Genomic DNA, 21,942 nt, shown 5'->3' with positions numbered 1-21,942 from the left:
TGAGGATTATGAAATAAAAGTTCTTTTGCTTGCTACAGCATTTTAACTTTGCAAAATGTATATGAGACTGTAAAATACACTCCACTGTGAAGATTAACAGAGCCCTTCTGATATTGCATTTAGAGCTCTCAGTCCTTGGGACATATTTATATTTCACCTCTACTGTGGGATAATGATTTGGAAAATACAAAGTGGTTTTATAACTTGAAAGAAGGAGTACAAATAGCTGTGGAAGAGCAAAAACTCAAATATTGAGCCATTACTCACTGTCTGTCTTTTCACTCTCATTAGAGAATGCAATTTAATATGAGGGCTATTGTAACTCAGAAATTTGTTAGTAATTTGAGAACTTTGTTTACTTCACAGATTATACCATTATTTGCCATTCTCTAGTGCTAATTTTGTACATTGAGAATGTGCATTGATAATGGTGTGTAAGCCAGAAAATCCAGAGGTATTAATTCGGTTATGACAAGGCATTAACATACCTGTTGTTTTACATAAAAGGCAAAGAGAGTAGAGTCATCAAAAGGTAGGGTATAACTGTAAATGATGCCATGCATAGTTACTGAAGTAGGAGGGAAAACAAAGAGGTAAGATCATTGCAAACTGAAAGACCCTGCTCCTCATTACTTCATCTAGCTAGAATGAATTATCCAGGGCTGCCGTAATACAGCTGGACATGCACATTTAGGCAAAGGATTCTCATAGTGTATTGCCTGAATGCTGTTTGTGACCATCTTTTTTCAAGGATTCATGCATATAATGTGAATGAACAAACTGCAAAAATAGTCATTCACATCCAAGAGAAAGTTGACTTGCAAACCCCTGACCTTTGTCACTGCTTAGCAAGGTGGTGAGATTATTAATTAAAAGTCTCAGTGTTGCAAAGCCTTCTGAGTGGAATATTCTAATAGTCCCTACACCCCAGCTCATGATGAAAGATAGCCTTGTACTGAAGATGGACTTTTAATTTATTGATTGGGAATGTGTGGCTGATGGGAACCTTTCACTTTTAGGTCAGTATTTTGAACCCAGGCCAGGTGAATAAGTGACAAGGTTGCTAACACATGCAGACTGTTTGGTAATATCTATGAGGTGAGTTGTACACTCAGTTTAGCTCTTGGGAGGACAGGTGTCCCCATCACTTAAACCACCAGAAATGGAAGCTTCATTGGTGGTGCCCAAAACTGACCTTATTAGTGAGAGGTAGGGACAGTGACTTTTCATCCTAGGGGTGAAAGCTAAAAAAATTCCTGTATGTGAAAATGCTTTCTCAGATTGCATCTGTGGGGTTACTCACAGTCATTGCTATTCTTAACAGTTCCCTGAGCCACTTCTTTCTCCATACTGGAGAGGTTGGCACATTTCAAAATTTACTAAGTATTTAAGGAGGGAAGGGTAACTATCATGTAACTATATTTACAGTAGTAGGTAACTGGTTTATACTAAATAGCTAGATTTGGTTTTCAAGACTTTGGGTGATAGAGAACAGATGCTGACGATGTTGGCAGTTTTTGTTGTTTTCCATCTGTTCACAGTAGGTTCAGGTTTTGGTTCATTTTTTTACAGTTCTTTATTTACAAGGTATTTATAGTTTTGTTAACTTTCTAATCTTTCTTGCTACTATTTCTTTATTGGGCTTTTTTTCAGGGTAGTGTTTGAGCATTCCATAAGCAACAGTTAATTTTCTACTGCAATAGTGTGGTGGAATATGGGGGCTTTATTGTTCTCATTATCCTTGAATACAGAAGTGGAACACTTAAAAGTACTCAGAGATGCCTAACATCTGCTCCCATCATTGTTAAAAGGATTATAGTCCCATATGAGGAATCATGGGTCATAATTTGCTCAGCATTTAGGACAGTAAAAACATTTTTTGAATTCCTGTTTTAAGTGCCTAAAAGGCTGTCGCAAAGTTGGGGAGAAAACACATGTGTCAGGGTCTCTTCTCAAGGATCATAATACACACCTCAAGAAATGTACATACCAATAGAACAGATCGTGGAATCCGCTTTCATTTTAATTTGGTTTATGTTTAATTTTCTGTGAACACTCTTCTGCCTATCGACTTTGAATCTCCTTTCCCTCTATCCTGTTACATTTTTTCAGCTTTGTTCCAGTATTATTCTCTGTCATCACCTACTACTCTCTTTTTTTCCAATATCCCTGACAAATCTCCAGTATTAGATTTCTTTTTGCTAAGGGAAATTAAAGGGTCATACGAAAGTAGAAGAGGGAAATGGGGATCACCACAGAAAGAACACCCTGACAGAAACAAAATTTACAGCTATCTGTTGCATGCCAAGCATTTGGATTTCTGTAAGGGAGTTGTTTTCTGCTGAGTGACTTCTTATTTTGTAGTCTTTGGATAACTTATGTACCTAAGTTTTAGGGCTTCTCAGACACAGAATCTGGAAGGAAAAACAGTCTTCTTGCTATTCCCCCTTTTCAAGGCTGCGGTGTAGATGTCAGTTAGGATGAGAATCTTCCATGAACATTATGGAAAGTATTACTGGGAGAATCAAGGAAAGCATTTAGTCCATTTCCATACTTTTAGGCAGAAGCAAGTATGCTAATGCTCTTTTTGACATTATTTATCCAACTTGTTCTTAATCATGTCCATGAAGAGGGGTTCCACATTTCCCCAGCCAGTCTCTTCCAGTGCTTCACTGCTTCTAGAATTAAAGATTAATTTAAAGCTTCCTCTTGACCGTCTGTCTAAAATTCTGCCTTCAGTGAACACAGAGATCTGATTTATTATCTTCTCTTTTCTGACTTCTTTAATGTTTAAGTATTGCTCTCTTTTCAAACTTCTAATTTATTTTTGTGTTTAATTTTCCTCTTTGATAAAGAGATGGTTGCAATAGGTAGATAACATAAGAAATCTGCTTCTGTAAAGTCCTGGTGTGGGGACCTTTAAAATACTCTACCTTAACCAGTGGAACTAGAACAAATGGCTAGAGTTTAGGTAGACAAAATCATGATCAGAGGACACGCATGTACCTAACTGCAGGCTTAGAAATGTAGTACAATGTAAGTTTTTGCTTGTTTGTCATTAGAAGTTTAATTTTGAAATATAAGATTGGATTTAGCAAAAATTGATGCTCACTTGCCTAGCAAAGTTTCCTACTGTTGTGTAAACAAAGTATGCCAGACCTTTTGTCACCTACAAGACTCTGTTTCTCCGTTTTTTATTAAAATTGACATTTGTGAATTTGCCAGGGACCACTCTGGTCTGCTTAGTGATAAGAATCTGTAAAAAAATACTTAGAATACTCAGAATTCAGAGAACACATCAGAAGTAGACAGCAGTCTTTTTTTTTTTTTTTCCTGACAGCTCCTTTGTCTTTCTAATTCCTGCCTACAAATTGGGTACATTGCAGTTATGTTGTAAAGATAAGAATGGGTGAAGGTATCCTACAGTTTTTATCATCATCATCATCATCATCATCATCATCATCATCATCACCATGGGTAGGCTTCACGAACAAAGATTTGGGAAGGGCTCTACCCACACTTGTTACAAGCATGCTGGAGGCTAAAAAGGCCAATATGAGACAGACAAGTCTGGTTGCAAAAGGCACAGCAGAAAGACTCCTTAGGTGGTGTATTCTGCAAGGCACGATTCTTTCTGCGTTGTCTTTTCTCCTCGAGAGTGATCCTGTGTGCTTTCTCAAAGGAGACAGCTGCATTATAGATGGTGTGTCTCCAGACCTCCCAACTGGAGGCCAGAGTAGACCAGTTATGTTGATCATTATGGCCAAGGCTGAGATGTTGTTTCAGGGAGTCCTTGAATCTTCTCTTCGGGGCTCCTCTCTTGCAGTAGCCAGTGGCAAGTTCACCATAGAGCAGGATCTTAGGGAGGCGGTGGTCCTTCATCCTTGAGACGTGCCCTGCCCAACACAGCTGTGTTCTCAGCAACATGGCCTCAATACTTGTGACTGCTGCTTGTTCTAGAACAGATGTATTGGTCACAAAATCTGACCAGTGGATGTTTAGGACTGTGCGGAGACAGCGTTGATGGAAGCGTTCTAAGAGCCGGAGGTAGTGGCGGTAGATGACCCATGATTTGGATCCATATAAAAGAGTAGACAGCACTACGGCTCTGTAAACACTGATCTTTGTGCTTTTCAAACCCTTTTATGTAGTTTTCCGAAAGCACTATATGCCTTTGCTAACCTGTTGTCTATCTCTCCGTCAATCTTACCATCTGAGGAGATGAGGCTACCTAGGTAATTAAACTGCTGGACTTATTTGAGCTCTGATTCGCCAGTGGTGAGCTCTGATTCGCCAATAGTTTTTATAATGCAAGATAAAACCACGCCCATGCTTTTGCTGAAGATTTTCATTGGATCCCTCCTTCTTTTATTTCTGTGTTATTTTTTTGAGCAAGGTTCTCTTATTTGCATGATTCCTGAAATTCCAAAAATGAAAAGTAGATCTAGACCAGAACTGTCCTACAGATCCTGAATACCTTTTAGTTTCAAATGGGGTTTTAAACATTGCGTGTTCTCCTACTTCTAAAATATCAATGGTTTTGTTCAAAAATACATTTAAGTAGGCAGAATTGTTTTAAACTAAAAAAATACTCAAGCAGACTACCCTATGGTACTGCATGTATTCTGAGAAGTCACATATTTGGATCTTACAGATGCTTGCAGCTGTAAAGCTTTCATAAATGAGTGTCATCAATAGTACTGAAAAAGGAAAGAGCTTCCGACAGGGAATAGAGCTGTTGGAGCATTATACTGATGATTCATCAGAACCCTGCATTACCTAAAGTTTTACCTAAATTTTCCTGCTCAAGACTGATGCTTCTCCCTCACTTGTAAGGATGGGCTTATGTGCCTGAAAACTTCTCTCTCTTTTCCAGCTATCTCAGGTGATCCAATAAAGATATCCACCTGCTCCTAATCAACCTAGCAATATTTTAACTGGTTTAGTCCCTTCAAAGACCTTGTAAAGCCTCTTAGCTTCCTTTCTTTCCTTCTTATTCTTTTCTTAAGAAAAAAAGTGAGGATAGTGCAGGCAGTGACCCATACTGAATTTCCCATGCATCTTGCTACCTCCTGAGTTTTCTTCCAGTTTAGATCAATGGAACAACATTGATCTCCTCTGAAAGAAAGAGCTAATGTCACACACTTTGTAACAAAAGGTCAATAATCTTCTTGACATTTCTTGGGTTTCATTTTTGCCAAATGATTCTTGAAGGGATATTTACATGATCTGGTTTTTTTTTGTAATAGTGAGCGCTGTAAAACAGGCGTTCAGTCATTCAGTACTGGACAGAGTTGCATGTTTTACAAGAAACCCTAGACTCACACAGGATTAGGCCACCTGCTTCGCGAGGACTGAGGTTTCCCCAGGCTCTTCCAGGCAAGCAAAATGCAGAGTGCAGTAAGACATGTGCAATGTCCTGTGTGATGAATGCATCCCTTTGGTGACTTCTCCTATGAATGATAAAACTAAGGGACAGAGGGGAAGTTCCCTTAGTTAGTAGAGCAGATCTGCTGACAGTGTGGAGTATGCTGGCGTATCATCTGACACCATCTGTTCAGCTATATGGATGGATGTGCTGCAGCAGGGAGGGCTTTCCCCAACATTGGGTTTGGGGCCCTTGTGATGGAGCTTCTACTAACTTACATTGTGAGATGGTTCTATGCTTATCACTTCTGTTGTTCCCAGGAATTTGGTTTTGACATAGTGCCTGTGATTTGAGGGTTTCCATTTAGTGACCTTTTGCAACACGCTAAACATTTTCCCTGCCTTAGCCTTCGTGGCATCCCTCACTGTGCTTTCACTCAGCTTCACTTGCATTGTTGCTGTGCTCAGGTGTGTTTTAAAATCCCACTTTGCCCACTGGTGTTTTGACATGATTGAGTTGTACTGGTGAACCACCTCCCCTGCTAGAGTTATTCTAGTATGTGCCAATGCACTTAGGCTTCCACTGCAAGGGGAAAGAAGAGCAAGAGGACAGGTAATAATAGTTCAAACTGACAACTAAGATGTAAGATGTTATTTATTTTCAATTTGTAAAAATATCCTCATGCACCTAATTATACTACAAGTATAGCTTATCTAGATATTCTAGGAACAGCAGAAGGGTGCCATGTATAGTCATTGGTTCACATCAAGCTAGCTTATAAAGGCCATGCAATTTTCTGCTGTGTTTCACCTTAATGCCTCTTGTTTTGGGAGCAGAATTAAACAGTTAAGAGAATGAGGGCCAACATGGACTGTATCCTAATCCCAGAGAAAACCCCTGATTCTGCAGTCCACTGTGTGGACACAGGAGCTAGGAGATCATGTTGCAGGTTCACAACTTATATTTTAAAACATGGATAACAGACAGATGGGAAATTCTTCAAGGGGAAACCTCAGTCTGGCCTAGTGGGAATGTTCTGGCAGAACTCCTTCTGTAACACCCTTGCCGTGCACTCAGAGCCCAGTAATGTTCTGTATAATTACAGAGTGAATCACTGCATCCCATTTAGCTTAGAGGTAATGAAGACCCTCAGCTAACACAAAGAGAGGGGAAAAACTCCTTAGAAGAAGGGCTGTAAAGCAGTTTTAAGAAACAACTTTATCAGACTGAGATAATTCAGGATAATACATATGTATATAAACAAATGTGTATTTTTGAATGTTTGTATTTGAAGTTAGTTTTAGTCAGGTGTGTTCTTCTGCTCTGGTTATTAGAATTTAAGGTCCACTTAAAATCAGTTGTGCTTCTGTTTTGCTTAACAGGCACATTTTTCATAACGCATAGGTTAAAATTGGATTTTTTCTATATTTTCATTTCTAAATGCTATAGAAAGGCTAGAAACTCAAAAACCAAATGACTCCTGTGAGCAAGTAGCCTTTCTTGGACTACTGGTAGAGGTACACTCAAGCAGACACATACTTTTAAAAATAAATATTAGTTTTCAACACTTACAAAAACTATAGCAGACAGAAATTGATTTGAGATGGAGAGAGTGAAGGTAGAGTTAACCTCTGATATGAAATATCTGTACTAATAGCATATGGGTCCCCAGTCCATCATTAGGCTGGATCCACTTCTAAATTTCAATTCTGAGTGCAAGCAAATAAATCTTTCTGAACTTGTGTAGTGTATCCCCTCTGCATCCAAGTTATGCTGCTGTTTTAGTGATGTTCGTTATGGACTCACTGTCAGTGCCAAACTAGAAATTTACTCTGCGTCTTCAGGAGGTGGAACAAGTTGTCTTGTGACCCACAGTGGGTAACAATATTGGAGAGTGTGGTAGCTGATACTTTCTCATTTCTCTTTATTCATATTATCACATGCACATGTGAAACTTTTTATTAAAGCATCTTGTTTTCTGGCTTTGAACCACTATCGAAAGTAAGTTATCATTAAACTCACATAAAAAGGACATGTGGGCTTTCCCAGAAGTGTAGGACAATTCAGACCTCAGAGGTACCACTTTTTCCAGCAGAGCACATCCTTCAGTGTGCGTGTGTAAAATATTTGCACAAAGTGGGCATACCCTATTCCTTTTTGGCATTAGCTGCACTTGACTGATAATTAATTAGAGATATTTCCCTTTTCTGTTGCTCGATTGCAATTCTACTTGTCAGAGGCTTGTAAAATTAAGTGGTGTCCCGACTAAATTACCAGGTAAGGGGGTTTTTTCCCTAGATGTACACTTTGCCATCACAGATTATGAATCTGAATTATGGAGAATATGCTATTGGCAGTCTTCACAAGGAGGCTAAGTGGGCATAGAACATAAACCACATTCCCTTTTCTGGATTTAGTGTTTCCAAAATAGACCTGTGACAGAAGTAGACAATTAATAGAGCATTAAGAGAACAAGAGAACATTTACCTGTGGGACTGCAAATTGTTTGGGTTTCTGCCCTGTATCCCCTCTTTTGGGGTCTCTCATCTAAGAATGTCAGCAAAATTTCTTTTGTAGTAACTTTGACAAGGAGGAATTTTTATTTATTTATATTTTAACTTTGTAGAGCTATGTATGGTAAATAAATTCTGAAAGAAATATCTAGCTTTTTAGACATTTATTTGTATCCTTACTGGTATTCAACTCAGTGCCTTCAGTCCTGCCTTCTATCTCTGGGCAATCTGATACTCTGAAATGTTCTGTACAGCTCAGTAGAAAAAGGAATTTGCTTTGTCTAAGTCATTTAATAGCTTTTAAATCCCAATGGATTACAAATTTGCAGCGTACTGTATGCTGGCTGTATCTTGATCTCCAGGACTTAAATGTGCTTTGAATTGTTCCTCAATAACTATGAATAGAATTGTTAGTTAAAGCCAAAGCCATATGAACAAGTGGTATTGCAATAGGAATAGAGGGATGAGGGTTAAATAAAATGTGGATTGTGGAAACTCTTAAAATTTGCAAGTTAAGTTTTGCAGTAGTCTTGATGCAGTCACTAATGGATTGCATCACTGAAACACAGTAAACACTTCCCTAAATATCATTCCTATAACCATGTTTAGTCCTAGGAAAAATAAGCTAGTTTGGAAGGCACCACACGATGAAGCCACATGCTGAAAATCTGCTGTGAGGTACTGCTGCGGCACTTCCATGAGGCACAGGACAATTCTTATAAGGGGATAGATGGTACCATTCCATGAGCTGGTGCACTGATAAACCAGAAAGCTCTGAGAAACTGTAGTTTAAATAAAAGATCTAATTCTCTTATTCTAGATATGGGAGACAATCTAAACTATGTATATACAGATAGTCTAAAAAAAGAATCCGTGCACAGTAGAGTGCTTCAGTAGAACTTATTATCCCATGAATGGAGGCCTTGTAGGTAATTCCAGGTTTATCCTTCAGAATGCTACAAATGCCCTTACTGCTGGAAAGAATCTGAAACAACCTACAGATATAAAAAAGCAGATCATAAAACCAGTGTCTGCCATCAAACTGTTTATTGAAAACAGCTTGACTCAGCAGTAGCAGCACCTTTTCCTTGTTTATATCATAGTGACGTTGGCTGCTTAGTGTTTCCATAAAATGAACAATATTGAGAAAACTATTTGTATCTCAGTAAATTCAGCTCCATAAAAATGTCCATTTTCAAGAGATACTGTTTAAATTACTTGAAAACTTCATGATCTTTGTATAAAACTTATGTTTTGTGTCTGTCATTGCAGCATTCAGTAAGTTGAATCAGCTGTTGTAGAGGCAAAGTAGATGACCACAGTGAGATTAGAGGTGGATAAAATTCTAATTTGTTTTATATATATATAATCATAGAATCATAGAATCAACCGGGTTGGAAAAGACCTCTGAGATCATCAAGTCCAACCCTTGATCCAACACTACCGTGGTTACTAGACCATGGCACTAAGTGCCACATCCAGTCTCATCTTAAAAACCTCCAGGGACAGTGAATCCACCTCCCTGGGAAGCCTATTCCAGTGTCTGATTACTCTGTCTGTAAAAAATTCCTTCCTAATACCCAACCTAAACCTCCCCTGGCAGAGCTTAAGACCATGCCCTCTTGTCCTACTGCTGGGAGACCGACGCCCACCTGGCTACAACCTCCTTTCAGGGAGTTGTAGAGAGTGATGAGGTCTCCCCTGAGCCTCCTCTTCTCCAGGATAAACAACCCCAGCCAGACCAGTTGTCTTCCCCGCTGACTCACCTTTTGGCACACTGGGACAGCCTGCTCCTGTGTGTTCAAGACTTCCTTCTTGAAGCATGTCCATCCCTCCTGGACCCCTTTGTTTTCAAGGGCTGTTTCCCAATGTACCCCTATATATGTATATATACACATGAGTACTAAGAAGTACCAGGTTCCATTTCTTCTTAACAAACTGAGAAGTAGCTTTTTTCACAGTAGGAATCAGATTTGTATTTTAAGGCTGCTCAGCCAGTGGGATTGTTGCCATTAAACCCTTAATTAAATGAAAAACGAGGAAACCTCATTTACTTGAGTGGTACAAGGTCAGAACACTTACAATAAATGTCTAAAAGAAGAGATGGAATTGGCTAAAGGTATTCTCCATGTTCCTCTTTGACTTTAGTATGGTGTGCTTGGAACAGTTCTACAAACTGCAGTAGCATCTGCAGATAAGCATATGTCCGTCACTTAATTCATGAAAGGCTCATTTATTTACTGGTTCAACTTTCTAATATTTATTGCCAAATTGCCATCCAAGGTTCTTGTGCATTTACCCTTTAGTGCTTTCAGCTGTTTCTTCTGTATTACCATAATATTATTCCTTCCAAGATGCTTGTAATAATTTTTAGTGTTTGCAAATGACTTAATGTGGTGCTAAGCCTTTTCAGATACATATCACTAGAGTAAGATACTGCTTGAGGCAGACAAATTAGTCTTATAATCTAGATCCTAACTCTATAATTATCCAAACCAAATGCCATCCTAACATTCCATCATATCGTGCCCTGAGGGTAGGGGTGCCTAGTATCTCTGTTGTGATGATTGGTACACTCTGGTTTCAGGTCTCTCATGAACTCAGAAAAGCTAGTTACCTTAACATGAGGAGCGTTTTACCTTCCTGCATGACTGCTTTTCAAGCTAACATCCCTTTATTAAAATAGATGAATTTGCAGAGATGCTTCAGCTGTACCCATACTTATCCCCATCTGCACACAGAGCAACTTATGCCTTTACCTGCAATCCATCCTCTGCAGGTCAACAGGATCCCTGCCCAGAACCACTTCCAATACTTTCTTCTCTCTCCTCCTTTTCCTGGTGCCTAGAATTAAGGATTTCACTCCACAGCTTTGCCATATCCGTAGCTCTTCTTACTTGCTTTCAATTCAATAGGAGAATTTGATAAAACTAAAGTTTAGCAATCTGTTCCTTGTCACTGTACAAGCACTGAGAAAAGAGCCCAGCAAGCTGCAGATCAATTGTTCACATAAATTGGGTCAAACCCAACAATAGTAAAAATGTTATTTTTAACAAAAGGTTGCATTTTTAAGAAAAAAAACATTTGGGAAAATTCAGTCCATGTCTTCTTAAAGTATGTCTAGAATTTACAAAATTCAGTTCCAGGGAAAATTTTTGTCATCATCTACTGTCCTTCATTATTCTGTTTTTGAAAGATCAGAAATTAAATAGTCTAAAAAACTACGTAAGAGTAAAGAAGGCCAAAGGGAATTTCATATTGACAATTGGGATATATTTTATTGTTTTAAACTATTTGAATTAAATGTTTTTAAAACTATGGCAATCTGAAATAGCAAAAGAAGAGGAATTCCAAATATCTGACAATTTCAAGTAGCTGAAGTCTAACCTAAATACTCGGGTAAAACACCTAGTAAATACAAACTTGCTTTATATATCTTAACAGACACTGAAAAGCAAAGAGAATTTGTCAAAGATTTCATAGTAGCCTGTGTTTTGATTTCATTCATACAAAAAGTAACATGTGTATGACCTCTGCAGATCAATGGAATTAGTTCTGCTTTTCATCTCTGCAACTAAAAGCAGACTTAGTTATTCTCCATGGAATGGAGAAAAATGCTCATGGTTGCTTTTGTGATTGTTTTTTCCCTGCAAACCTAAGAATCTGCATTTGTGTGCAAGTTTTGTCTTTATGTGTAGATCTTTTGTCAGGAGATCCATTGACAAGCAGAATCTAGCACAAAATTGCTTCTATTCAAGAAATCCTTTGCATCTTCATCAACATCTGGGATAAGAATTTTGAACTCGTCAACATGTATAGAATGAATGGGAGGTGGACATCCACATCTCAGATGCAGAGTTTACTCAGATGGCTTAGCAGTTGTTTTGGAAAATGTTATGTTGATTAGTATTTTTTTTAATTACTGATTTTTAATTACTATTACAGACATTTACAGCCTGGTGCAATTCCCATCTCAGGAAAGCAGGCACACAGATTGAGAACATTGAAGAGGACTTCAGGAATGGCCTCAAACTGATGCTCCTCTTGGAAGTTATCTCAGGTTAGTTAAAATAAAGTTTTCTATGTATTTACAGCACACTAACTGCAACACTCTTAAAAGAACAAAAATTGTTAACAATATAAAACAGTAAACACAAAGTAAACTGAAAAGTGAGAGATGAAACACACTGTAAAGCAAAAGGGGGGAAAAAAAGCCCTGCTTTCTCCTTGTCTCCAAAATTTTCTGCTTGGTGCTTGTGTATCAAGGTATCATTGATGTTGTTGGACAAACCAAAAACAATGAGGACCTTGCCTTAGCCCCTAACAATTAAAAAGCCGTTACACATAGATTACAAATTCATTTTATTCTGCTTTTATTATAAAAGTTTTGCTTTACTTTTAATGACTTCATTGGATGGACCAATGCTTTCAAAAGTGAGTTTCTAAAGCAAAACTAGATCAATATTTAGTCATAAGTAAAAGGTCTCATTTTTCAAAAGAGTGGAATATCCAAGAACTTTTGACTAACTGATGTAAACTCACTATGTCACCTTTGTTGTGTTACTCAGAGAGGCAGTCCCCAAGGTGCACTCAGAATGCCCCTGAATGGGAAGGGAATAGCTCATGGAAAATACAGTTTACATTTTTGCTGGAAATTTCAGTGGGGAATGAAGATCTTCAAAGGATCATTGGTCTTTTTAGAAATTATTCTGCTTTGGGATCATTTGAAAAGAAAAGTTTGTTCAAACACATCAGCCAATGCTCTGAAACGAGCTGCTCTGCTGTGCTGGATGAAGTTGTTAACAGCCTTTGTTTTTGGTCAGATGTGGAAGGATGCTACAGCTGATCTGCTGGATAGAATTCAGCCTCTCTTTGCAACTGGGCAGGTACGAATGATGAGCTCTGAGAACATCCTGCCTTCTCAGTATTCAACTACTCTAACAGACAATAGCAATGAACCATATGTTGAGTAGCAGGAAGCATGCATGTATCTTCCAGATGTCTAGGGCAAACAAAAATTTTACTCTGGTTTTACTGCTATATCAGAAAGATCTAAGTGAGATGCTTCAACATTTGAATTTTCTCTTTAGGGTTTTGTTCAAACCCCTTTGGCATTCTTTCAAAAAAATACCTGTTAAAATTACTGATAAATTTAGGCAGTGTTCAGGCCACATCCACTCTTGATTTCTAATCACTTGTGTGTCTGTAGCAAGGTGTATGTAACAATAAACACATTAAATTTGTTCTTCTGCAGGGGAAAGACTACCGAAACCAGACAGAGGGAAGATGCGCTTCCATAAAATTGCTAATGTCAACAAAGCTCTGGATTATATCGCCAGCAAAGGAGTGAAACTTGTGTCGATTGGTGCAGAAGGTATGTGACAGAGCTTGACAGTGCAGTTTACTTAGGTCCTGAGCATTCCCATGGCAAAGAAGTCTGATGAGACCCTTGGTCACATTATGTGGACTGTTTTCTATATAAGGGTACTCAAAAATCCCTCAATACTGATTACTGACCTATAACTGTGACAGGACAAGACATGGAAATTTGTGGACACCTGGAGAGGGATAGGGGTACAAATGAGCTCTAAGATTACTTTATCTCCAAGATTAAGTTGAATTGTCTGTGTTTGAGTGGGTATTGAGATAATGATTTTTTTCTTTCAGAACATTGTTTGTCCTACATTATTGAAAATAAGGAACTCCTTTAGAAACCATGTTGGATTTAAGGGTGTGCTTTATCCAGTATGGGATGTTTTTTATCTTAAGGAGATATTATTAAGACAAGACAGAGGCTGACATCACTACCAAGTGGCTGGGACCTACTCCCATTTTTTTATGAGCCTGACTGCAGCTGTGTTTCTAAAATTCAAATGCAGGGTTAAGGGAGTGATCGAAAGAAACTATGGTATCTAGGGAGAGACTGAACTTATGAAGAAAGTGGAGTGGGATGCTATTTACTAAAGTAATTACTTTTTTATTGTTCTGTTGTAGCTAAATACAGACATGTGGTTGGTAGCCAGATGCAGATAGATGTAAACTGAGCTAAAGAAGGCAGACTATCACTGCCAGTGAACCTATGCCTCCCTAGAAGATTCAATTAATTGTTTAAAAAGGACAAAGATCTGTCTAGAACTAGTTGCTCCATGAAGATATTTGCATAATGCTTTGCATAGCCATTACCATACAATGACATAGTTAGCATGATATCCAACTAGTTTTGATTCCATAGCCTCAGTGATGTGCTTTCTGTGCCTTTTCTTTTCTAGACTCTAATATGTCCTTAAAGCAAACTTTTGGCTCTAACCTCAGTATGATGATGAGAAGCACTCCTATATTCTCTTCACATTGTTAGGCCTTTTTACATTGATTTATGAGCCTCTTCTTCCTGTTTCCTGATTCCTCCAGGCTTTTATATATATATGTATATCCTTATATGGGATTCCAAACCTTGATCTCAGGGAACTTACTGTAATTGTGTCTGGATCAGGAGGTTCATTATGTGGGATAAGGGCATCTGTAGAAGTAATGGAGAGATATGTGAGCATTTATTGATTCCACAGGGGTTTGACCTAGCCCACTTAATTCCATGAGTATTGTTCACCGAATGTGTTCACTTTCTAGATCTAGAACTCAAAATCTCAAGAATTGGATTTTCTGGACAAAGTGTTTTTTTGAACTCACTCTTTATTTATTTGAGGCTGAACTGGGTGGGCCATCTGAGTCCACATCCATGCCATCTATCTATAGGCATGTAACAGAGACCTTTTTTGGAGAGTATGTCACCAGTGGGGAGAAATGGGCAATTTCCAAAGGCACTTCAGATCTCAGAAGAGCTCTACTGCATTTCAGAGGAGCCTGGCTCCCTCCATCAGTTGTACGGCAGTCAGGGGCACTTGGGCCCTTTGTTCAATTAAAGTGGGATGAAAAAATATGCTGCTACCTTAAATCTCTGCAGTTAAGGTTCTTCTGAGAGTGACAAGGCATTGAACGGACAGCAGAGGGTACTGAAGAGACAATTTGTGGGTGGAAATGAAAATTAAGAATACAGAAGCCTGTTTGATATCTGGTGAATAAATGCTGAGATTACAGAGCATGAAGCAAATAATGAACAGTAGTTTCTGTCTTGACATGCAGGTGGCTCTGAGGCTTCCTGACCAAAGAGTGTAGCAAAGGGAGTATCCTGTGGGACAGAGTGGTTATTTTCTCTGATCACAGTTTGCACAAGGCTGGAATATTTAAACCAAGTTATACATCAGTTCATATCTGCTTCTGAAAGGAGCAATCCAGCCCTCTGCACTCCCATCTCCCTTATTTTACTTATTGCTGCGTATTGCTGCCCAAGGTGCTCATTGCTGCTCAAGGTGCTCAAGGCTAGAGAACAGCACTTGAGCACTTCCTGTATCACCTGAAGGCACAGCATCTGGGATAGCTCACATCAGACACTGAAAACCTTTAAAATAACCCTGTAGTTCTCCTTGACAGCAACTGGCATGAATTCAGATGCTCTGTGATTTAGCTGTTCTGTGATGATTCCCTTTGGAAAGGTGGAAGGGGCAGTAACCTCTGCAGCTTTTCAGCCAGTTGCTGCAAGGTTACCGTCCATGCACTCAGTATTTATTCCTGCATGTAACAGCAGGCTATAGCTAGTAACCCAAGGGATTACAGTGATGTTTTTAGGGTTTATTCTCTATTTCTGGAATTCTCAATCTGTAAAATGGAGGGATTAGATGCAAAATTAATTCGTTAGCATTAAGAAAAATTAAAATAGTTAAATTCTTGGATGGAAGCATGGGAGAGAAATCCACTGCTACTTTCATAGCTTAGATGAAGAGGGGAACCTGTCATTGTAAGACATTACACTATGTCAAGTATGGCTTGATGCCCACATTAGATTATATCCACGTGGGCAGGAGCAGATAGATTCGTGTGCCTTCTACTCCTACTCTAAAGAGGCTGAATACAAAGCCAGATATGGCACAGACGTGCTTAGTGTCCTGTTAAGTTTACTACATCTCCTCTAATAAATTTGTTATTGAAGGCACAGTGTGGTGCTGATGCAGCAATACAGTGTCATGTCTGACTGGGTATGGTTTCACAGTGTGGGACCTCTGGCACCAGTATGTGTTTAAAGAGCCACTGTGCTCCCTGGTCCTGCATACTTGCTCCCACACTTCACAGCCCTACCCTATCACTTGGGCTGACAACTGTTGCTGTAGCTCTGCTGGAGACTGGATCAGCAATCTGATCAGGTTTTAAAACACACTTCACATCCTTTTTTTCTTTTGTTGCATTTTTCAGCATTGTTGACTGGGTTGTCATTGTAGTAGGTTGGAGTGAATGCCAGCAAGGAGGCAGAACACAGTGTCCTTAAGATTGTATTTTTATCAAAGTCCATAACCACTTAACTCACTGCCTCTGTGTGTGAGCACAGGGCATGTGGGCTGTCCCACACCCATCTGTTTTGGCATTCTCTGAGTTACATGGATGCTTGGAATACTTTTTAATTTCCAAAGCATAAAAGTTTTGTATCTAAATCTGCTAAGGATCATTTTCTACTATCTGATATGCTGAATGGTGAGGAGCTTGTAGGCCCAACGGGAATGACTGTCATTTAAAATGTGGCCTCAAAACAATGTTTAAACTGTGGTTCCTGTGCGACATCAATACAAAGACCAATTTAGTATTTTTAAGGGGCCAGGGACATTCTTTAAAGTCATCATTATTGTTCTGAGCCTGACTTCTTTGGGCTATCTGTGGAGTGGAGAGAGCTGATCACCTTTAACTATGATGCTGAGATGAAGCCAAATTTAGCTACTCTGATCTGTCTTGTGTATGGGTCTTTCTCTCCACTGGTCATGATATGAGACTAGAGAGTCAAGAAGCTAAAGTAAAACTGTGGAAAGTAGTCCTTATGAGCCATTCACAGTCTGGAAATTAGAAGTTTTCCCTTAAGGTTTAATAAAAGTGCAGAAACGCTGTTTGTAAGGTGATCGCATCCTGAATGAAATCAAGTAAATATGGAGAACCACAAAAGATCTGTATCCTGTTAATTGGAAACATTTCTGTATTGTTTTTCTGGGGAGCAGGAAAAACGTTAATGACTGAATGAATCTGCTGCAAGAAGGTTGGAATAAAAAAAAAAAAAAAAAGTAGAATAAAAAAATGGAGCTAAAACCTTTGAGAACTTACCACTGTTTTGCTTAGCTTTTTCCCTAGACAGTTTTTATTGTTTTCCCTTCACTTTCCCTTCTCTCCTTTCCTGCCCTCAAACTCAGAAAGCTGTATCTTTGCATATGTGAGGTGTAGAAACTATATTCCTTCCAGAGGAAACAGGCAGTATTAAGAAATTAATGAAGTCTTCTACTGACCTGTAGAGGAAAATGATAGGAATGAATCAGTATTTTTTTTGTCATTGGTACTTTTCAACATTTTAGCAATTTGTTTTTCTTCACTCTCTTTTATGAGTCTTTTTTGTGTTTTATGCCTGCAGCAGATAATGAGAAGCCAAAGCTAACAAATCACTTGAAAATTCTCCCGAGGCACAACATAGAAAATTCCCTCTCTTGCTCTTTCATTCAGTCTGTGTGTACATATGGATATGTAAATCAAAAAAACGATGTAGTGATTATGTAAATCCATGAGTTGATTGCCTGACAATAAGCAATGCCTCCTGAGTATTTAAATTATTTTAAATTTGAAGAAATTTGTCTTTTCTGTAAATACTTATCGGATATTAAAATACAATGAAGTACTTGACCGAAGAGGAGGGAAGAAAGAGCTACATGCTCTAATTGCCATTTAGTCTTTTTTGTCTGAAAGGGTTTAGTTTTGAGATGTGAAATGATTGAGATCTTTTAGGGCCAATAAGGTAGGATACATGGAAGCCTGGCAGAGTGAGGTGGGAATTCTGGAAAATTAGTGCACGATCCAAAGGGGAAAGCAGAAAAATAGCCATTCATATATAAACTTGAATTATCACACTTACTAAGTATAGACTAGCTATGGTGACATATTTCCTATCACATTTGTTAATTCCATAGGTTCAAATGACAGCTTGTGTCACGTCCTACTGCAATTCAACATGAATCTCAAGTCTCGGAGACAACAGCTGCTTTGTTCTGTAAAAGTTGCCCCTGGATTCAGGCAACTTCTAAGTAGCAGAGTGACTGCATTTTCTGCTGGCATCTCTATTGGCATTTGATGTTAAATTGAGGAAATTCCTCCTGATGCAAGCTCCTTCCCCAGAACACCAGTGGGCCCCCAGGCAGCCACAGCTGCTCCACTTTTTGAGAAAGGCTGGAGGTGACTTTCAAGTAGGGGAGCAGCTGGTGCCTTCCCCCCTCCACTGCTCCTTTGGTATGAGGTGACTGGAAAGTCAGCCTGCAGTTCCCATCTCTCATTGTCCCACCTCCTCCCTTTCCAGTGGTGGACCTTCATTATAGTCTCACTATGTTTTTCTGAGTCTCTTGACTTGCTTTTCAGATTGATTTAACATTACCAACACATTTAAGTGGTCTGGCAGTACATTTTTGGTGTTGAAAAATTTAAGTGGTATCACTTAATTACAATGTAGGAGCACTGGATTTTGACCTGGCTTTACAGGTAGTCCCAAGCAGTCTTGAAACAAATTGAAACTGCAGAGGTAAAAAAAATCTCATTTATATTAAAGACATGTAAATATGCATATGCATTAGAACTGTAAGACATTACAACCTCATGGCCATGTTAATGAACAGGCAGGAAGCTATGTAGCTTTGTCTCAGGAGGTGCTGTGTCTCAAGAGCTGTTCTTCATATCTAGTTGTGCTGGCATTATAGGTATATTCTCAAACATATCTAAATAGTATAGGGGAATTTCTGAGTACTGTTAGTGTCCTGTAGTTTCTTAAAATTTGGGGTAAGATCATATTTTTTCAGTTCCTTTGTATTTGAAAACAATAGGGCTGATATTGTTCAAACTTACAGTATTTCCCCTCATGCTCTCTCTAAAAAGTCCCCCTAAAAGGTGAAGATTTGAAACAGTTACAGCTACGTGGGGAGAAGGCTTTTAGCATGGAAGGGCTGAAGTGGTCTTAACCTCAGTAGTCTTCAGTCCAGAGTAGCACAACCAGTAGTTTGTTGAAAAATGAATCCAGGTGAACTCTATGCGAATAAAAAATTATCATAGAAATATAAATAATTTATTAGATGCAATGGATTACTGGTAGAAATCTATGATTAAAATAAGATAAAATTGGAAAAAATCACTCTAAATACTACTGCAATATGTTTTTTTTTACCTTAGAAATTGTGGATGGCAATGTGAAAATGACGCTGGGTATGATCTGGACTATCATCCTTCGCTTTGCTATTCAAGATATTTCAGTGGAAGGTAATAGTAATGCAATTATGTTAAATAATTAGGAAATCTGTTTAAAAACTTTTTTATATGAATTGTGCATAAGGGAGAGGAGTGTTTTAAAAATAAAGTTTTTCACAGAAGATACCGCATCTGGTATCATCATTTGCTACTTGGTGACAAAATTAACTTCGGGAGGGAAAAAGTAATTACTCTCCTTATCCTGACAGAGACTTTGAGCCAGCTTTCTAAATGCAGAAGTTCTGGTCATGTCTCTCAGTTGAAGAGACAGAAACATGACTATGTTTCTGAGCTTCAGTGTCCTGAAACTAATTGCTGTATCCTTTGTGTTTGGTCCTATTTCCAACGTACTTTTTTCAGTCCTGAACTTAAATTACAAGCATGTTTCATGTAAGCACCAACAATCTTTTATGTCTAATTGTATTATATTTGTATTGGGTATTTTTCTCCAAATATACAGTCTGCTGTCCAACCAATATAATTCCTTAAATTTCTAACATCCCGAAACTTTTGTGCAGGCTGACTCTAGTCTTAACTGAACTCTGTGTTCTAATGGAGCCCCAGTTGTCCATTTATATGAGTATATTTTAGGATTAAATGTTAGTTTATGCCAGTTTATGGTGGCTGACTATTAGAAAGTAATTACTTGGGTACTTTTCACGTCTTTCCTCATTTTTACTCCCTTGTGTCTTTTACAGAGACCTCTGCCAAAGAAGGGCTGCTGCTGTGGTGTCAAAGGAAAACTGCTCCTTACAGAAATGTGAACATTCAAAACTTCCATCTTAGGTAAACTTTCATTATTTCAAGACGTTGATACGATCTAAAAAATTTTACATCAAATTTTCCCCACAGTTGTGTAGGTATATATTTGATAGGGGGATTTGGGTCTTCACTGTCAACTAGAATTTTTTTCAGATTCTGGTGCTCTATCTTCAGAGTCTTATTTTGGTTAGCCTTTGGCATTATCTGCTATGACTTCCATAGTTACTGTTTAAAAGAAAAAAATCCTACTACATACCCAATTACCATACTATGTTATTAGAAGTCCTTGGTATATGGGAATTCTTGAGTACTACATCATAGTGGCAAATGACTGCTTTCAAATGAGAGCCACTGCAGAGAGCCACAGAGAGACTGTTCTGGCAAAAATACCAGTGTGTTGAGCATGCAAATATCTCATGGAGAATCGGTCTTTATCATTTTGTAATGTAACTATAAGCAAAGAGCAAAAAATGCACTTAGATCATACACAACAGCGGCAATACTTTAAACACGTTTGTTTTCAGAATCAGGATCATGACCTAAGTTGGAAAACGTAGTAAAGCTCCAGACTTGTGGTTCTCATTAAGAGTTAGAATGGGAGTTCCAGGCCATATACAGGCTGCCTGGTTTGGGGATTTCCTTGGGCTAGTTCCTGAAGCTCTACCAGTGACCTACTTCATTAAACTACATGGCTTGCCATTCACACTAACTATGTGATCTTCCCTTTCCTGAAACCCTTCTAGTACTTAAAAAAACTCTTTAATAGTGTTCTGCTGTTTTTAATTATTTCTTAATGTGCAGTACCTAAAACACATGTAGTGACAGAGAAGATACAGTTCATATATGCATTCCAAGATAAAAAATATTTCATTTACAGTTCCTGTATGGCCTTTCAGAGATCTGAAATTTGTTATGTGTTACTTTCCCAGAATATACAAAGGTATATTTCATAGAGCTTTATATGGATCCAGGGTATACTGTAAGTTACAGTACCAGAATCTTGTTCTGTATATGTACCTATTCTGGTCTGATACATGATATAGGGAAAACACATTAAATGGAAGTACCTTGATTAACGCTTGGGTGGATCAGCTCTTACAGGACTACTTTACAGCAGGCTGTCCAGATCGTTTTAATTTACACCTTTTGGAGAAAGAAAAATTTGTTAGTTTGGTTCTCAGTTTGATTAAGTTTTACCTTCTGGATGATGTCATATTATACAATATAGGTATATTCTGCTTATTGTATTACATTTTTATTGGAGATGGTTCTGTTATTTGAAGGACCTACCCAGACATCTCAGTGACAGGGATTTTAACAGCCTTAACATGCTTAGGCTTACACAAGGACAAGACCTCAAATTACAGACCCTGTGATTGCTTAAAGTGTTTACATAAAGTATCTTTCAGAAAAATTGCTTATGACTGAAAGAAACCTCTCATAATCTTTCCAAATAAGTATTATTTGTATCTCCATTCATTGTCTGTTCTTGCCTCAAAAGATAGCGAGTCTGAAGTAATGATGAAGTGTAAGAACTCAGATCAAAGCTGTGATAAGTGAGAAGTGTTTTAAATAAACTGAACTGATTTATGATTTCTTACTTCTCGAAGTAAGTGCCACTAAAATTCTCTGAAATAACTGACACAAAAAAAGCCAATTGCTTCAGCAAATTCAAGTAATTGCAGGTTTGCTCTTCTTTTTATTTTTTCACAAATATGCTCTAAGTGTAATGGGAGATTATGTTCTTTCATTGATGAACATGTACATGAGCTATCCTAGAACACTGCATGAATTAAGCAATTGAAATCAGGTACAATTGCACAAAATGTACACTGCCTTAGAAAGTATTTGGAGTTCTTAAGTGTATATGGACTGTAGAGTAAGGTATGTATTACAAGAAAAGGAGTACAGTAACAGAACAGCTCAGAGGGATGAGAC

General features: G+C 38.3%; 1 protein-coding gene across 1 annotated transcript in view; it reads left to right on the top strand.

The window, feature by feature from the left end:
• Positions 1–21,942, top strand: part of ACTN2 (actinin alpha 2) — a 68,111-nt gene that overhangs the window by 12,987 nt on the left and 33,182 nt on the right. The window contains exons 2-5 of the mRNA XM_008920139.3: positions 11,827–11,941; positions 13,136–13,255; positions 19,168–19,254; positions 19,941–20,028. Coding sequence (XP_008918387.1) covers positions 11,827–11,941; positions 13,136–13,255; positions 19,168–19,254; positions 19,941–20,028 — 410 coding nt within the window. The remainder of the gene's footprint in view (positions 1–11,826; positions 11,942–13,135; positions 13,256–19,167; positions 19,255–19,940; positions 20,029–21,942) is intronic.

Source organism: Manacus vitellinus, unplaced genomic scaffold (assembly GCF_001715985.3).
Source record: "Manacus vitellinus isolate BGI_N305 unplaced genomic scaffold, ASM171598v3 scaffold_8_pilon, whole genome shotgun sequence".
Lineage (NCBI taxonomy): Eukaryota > Metazoa > Chordata > Aves > Passeriformes > Pipridae > Manacus > Manacus vitellinus.
This window is presented reverse-complemented; position numbering and strand designations above follow the sequence as displayed.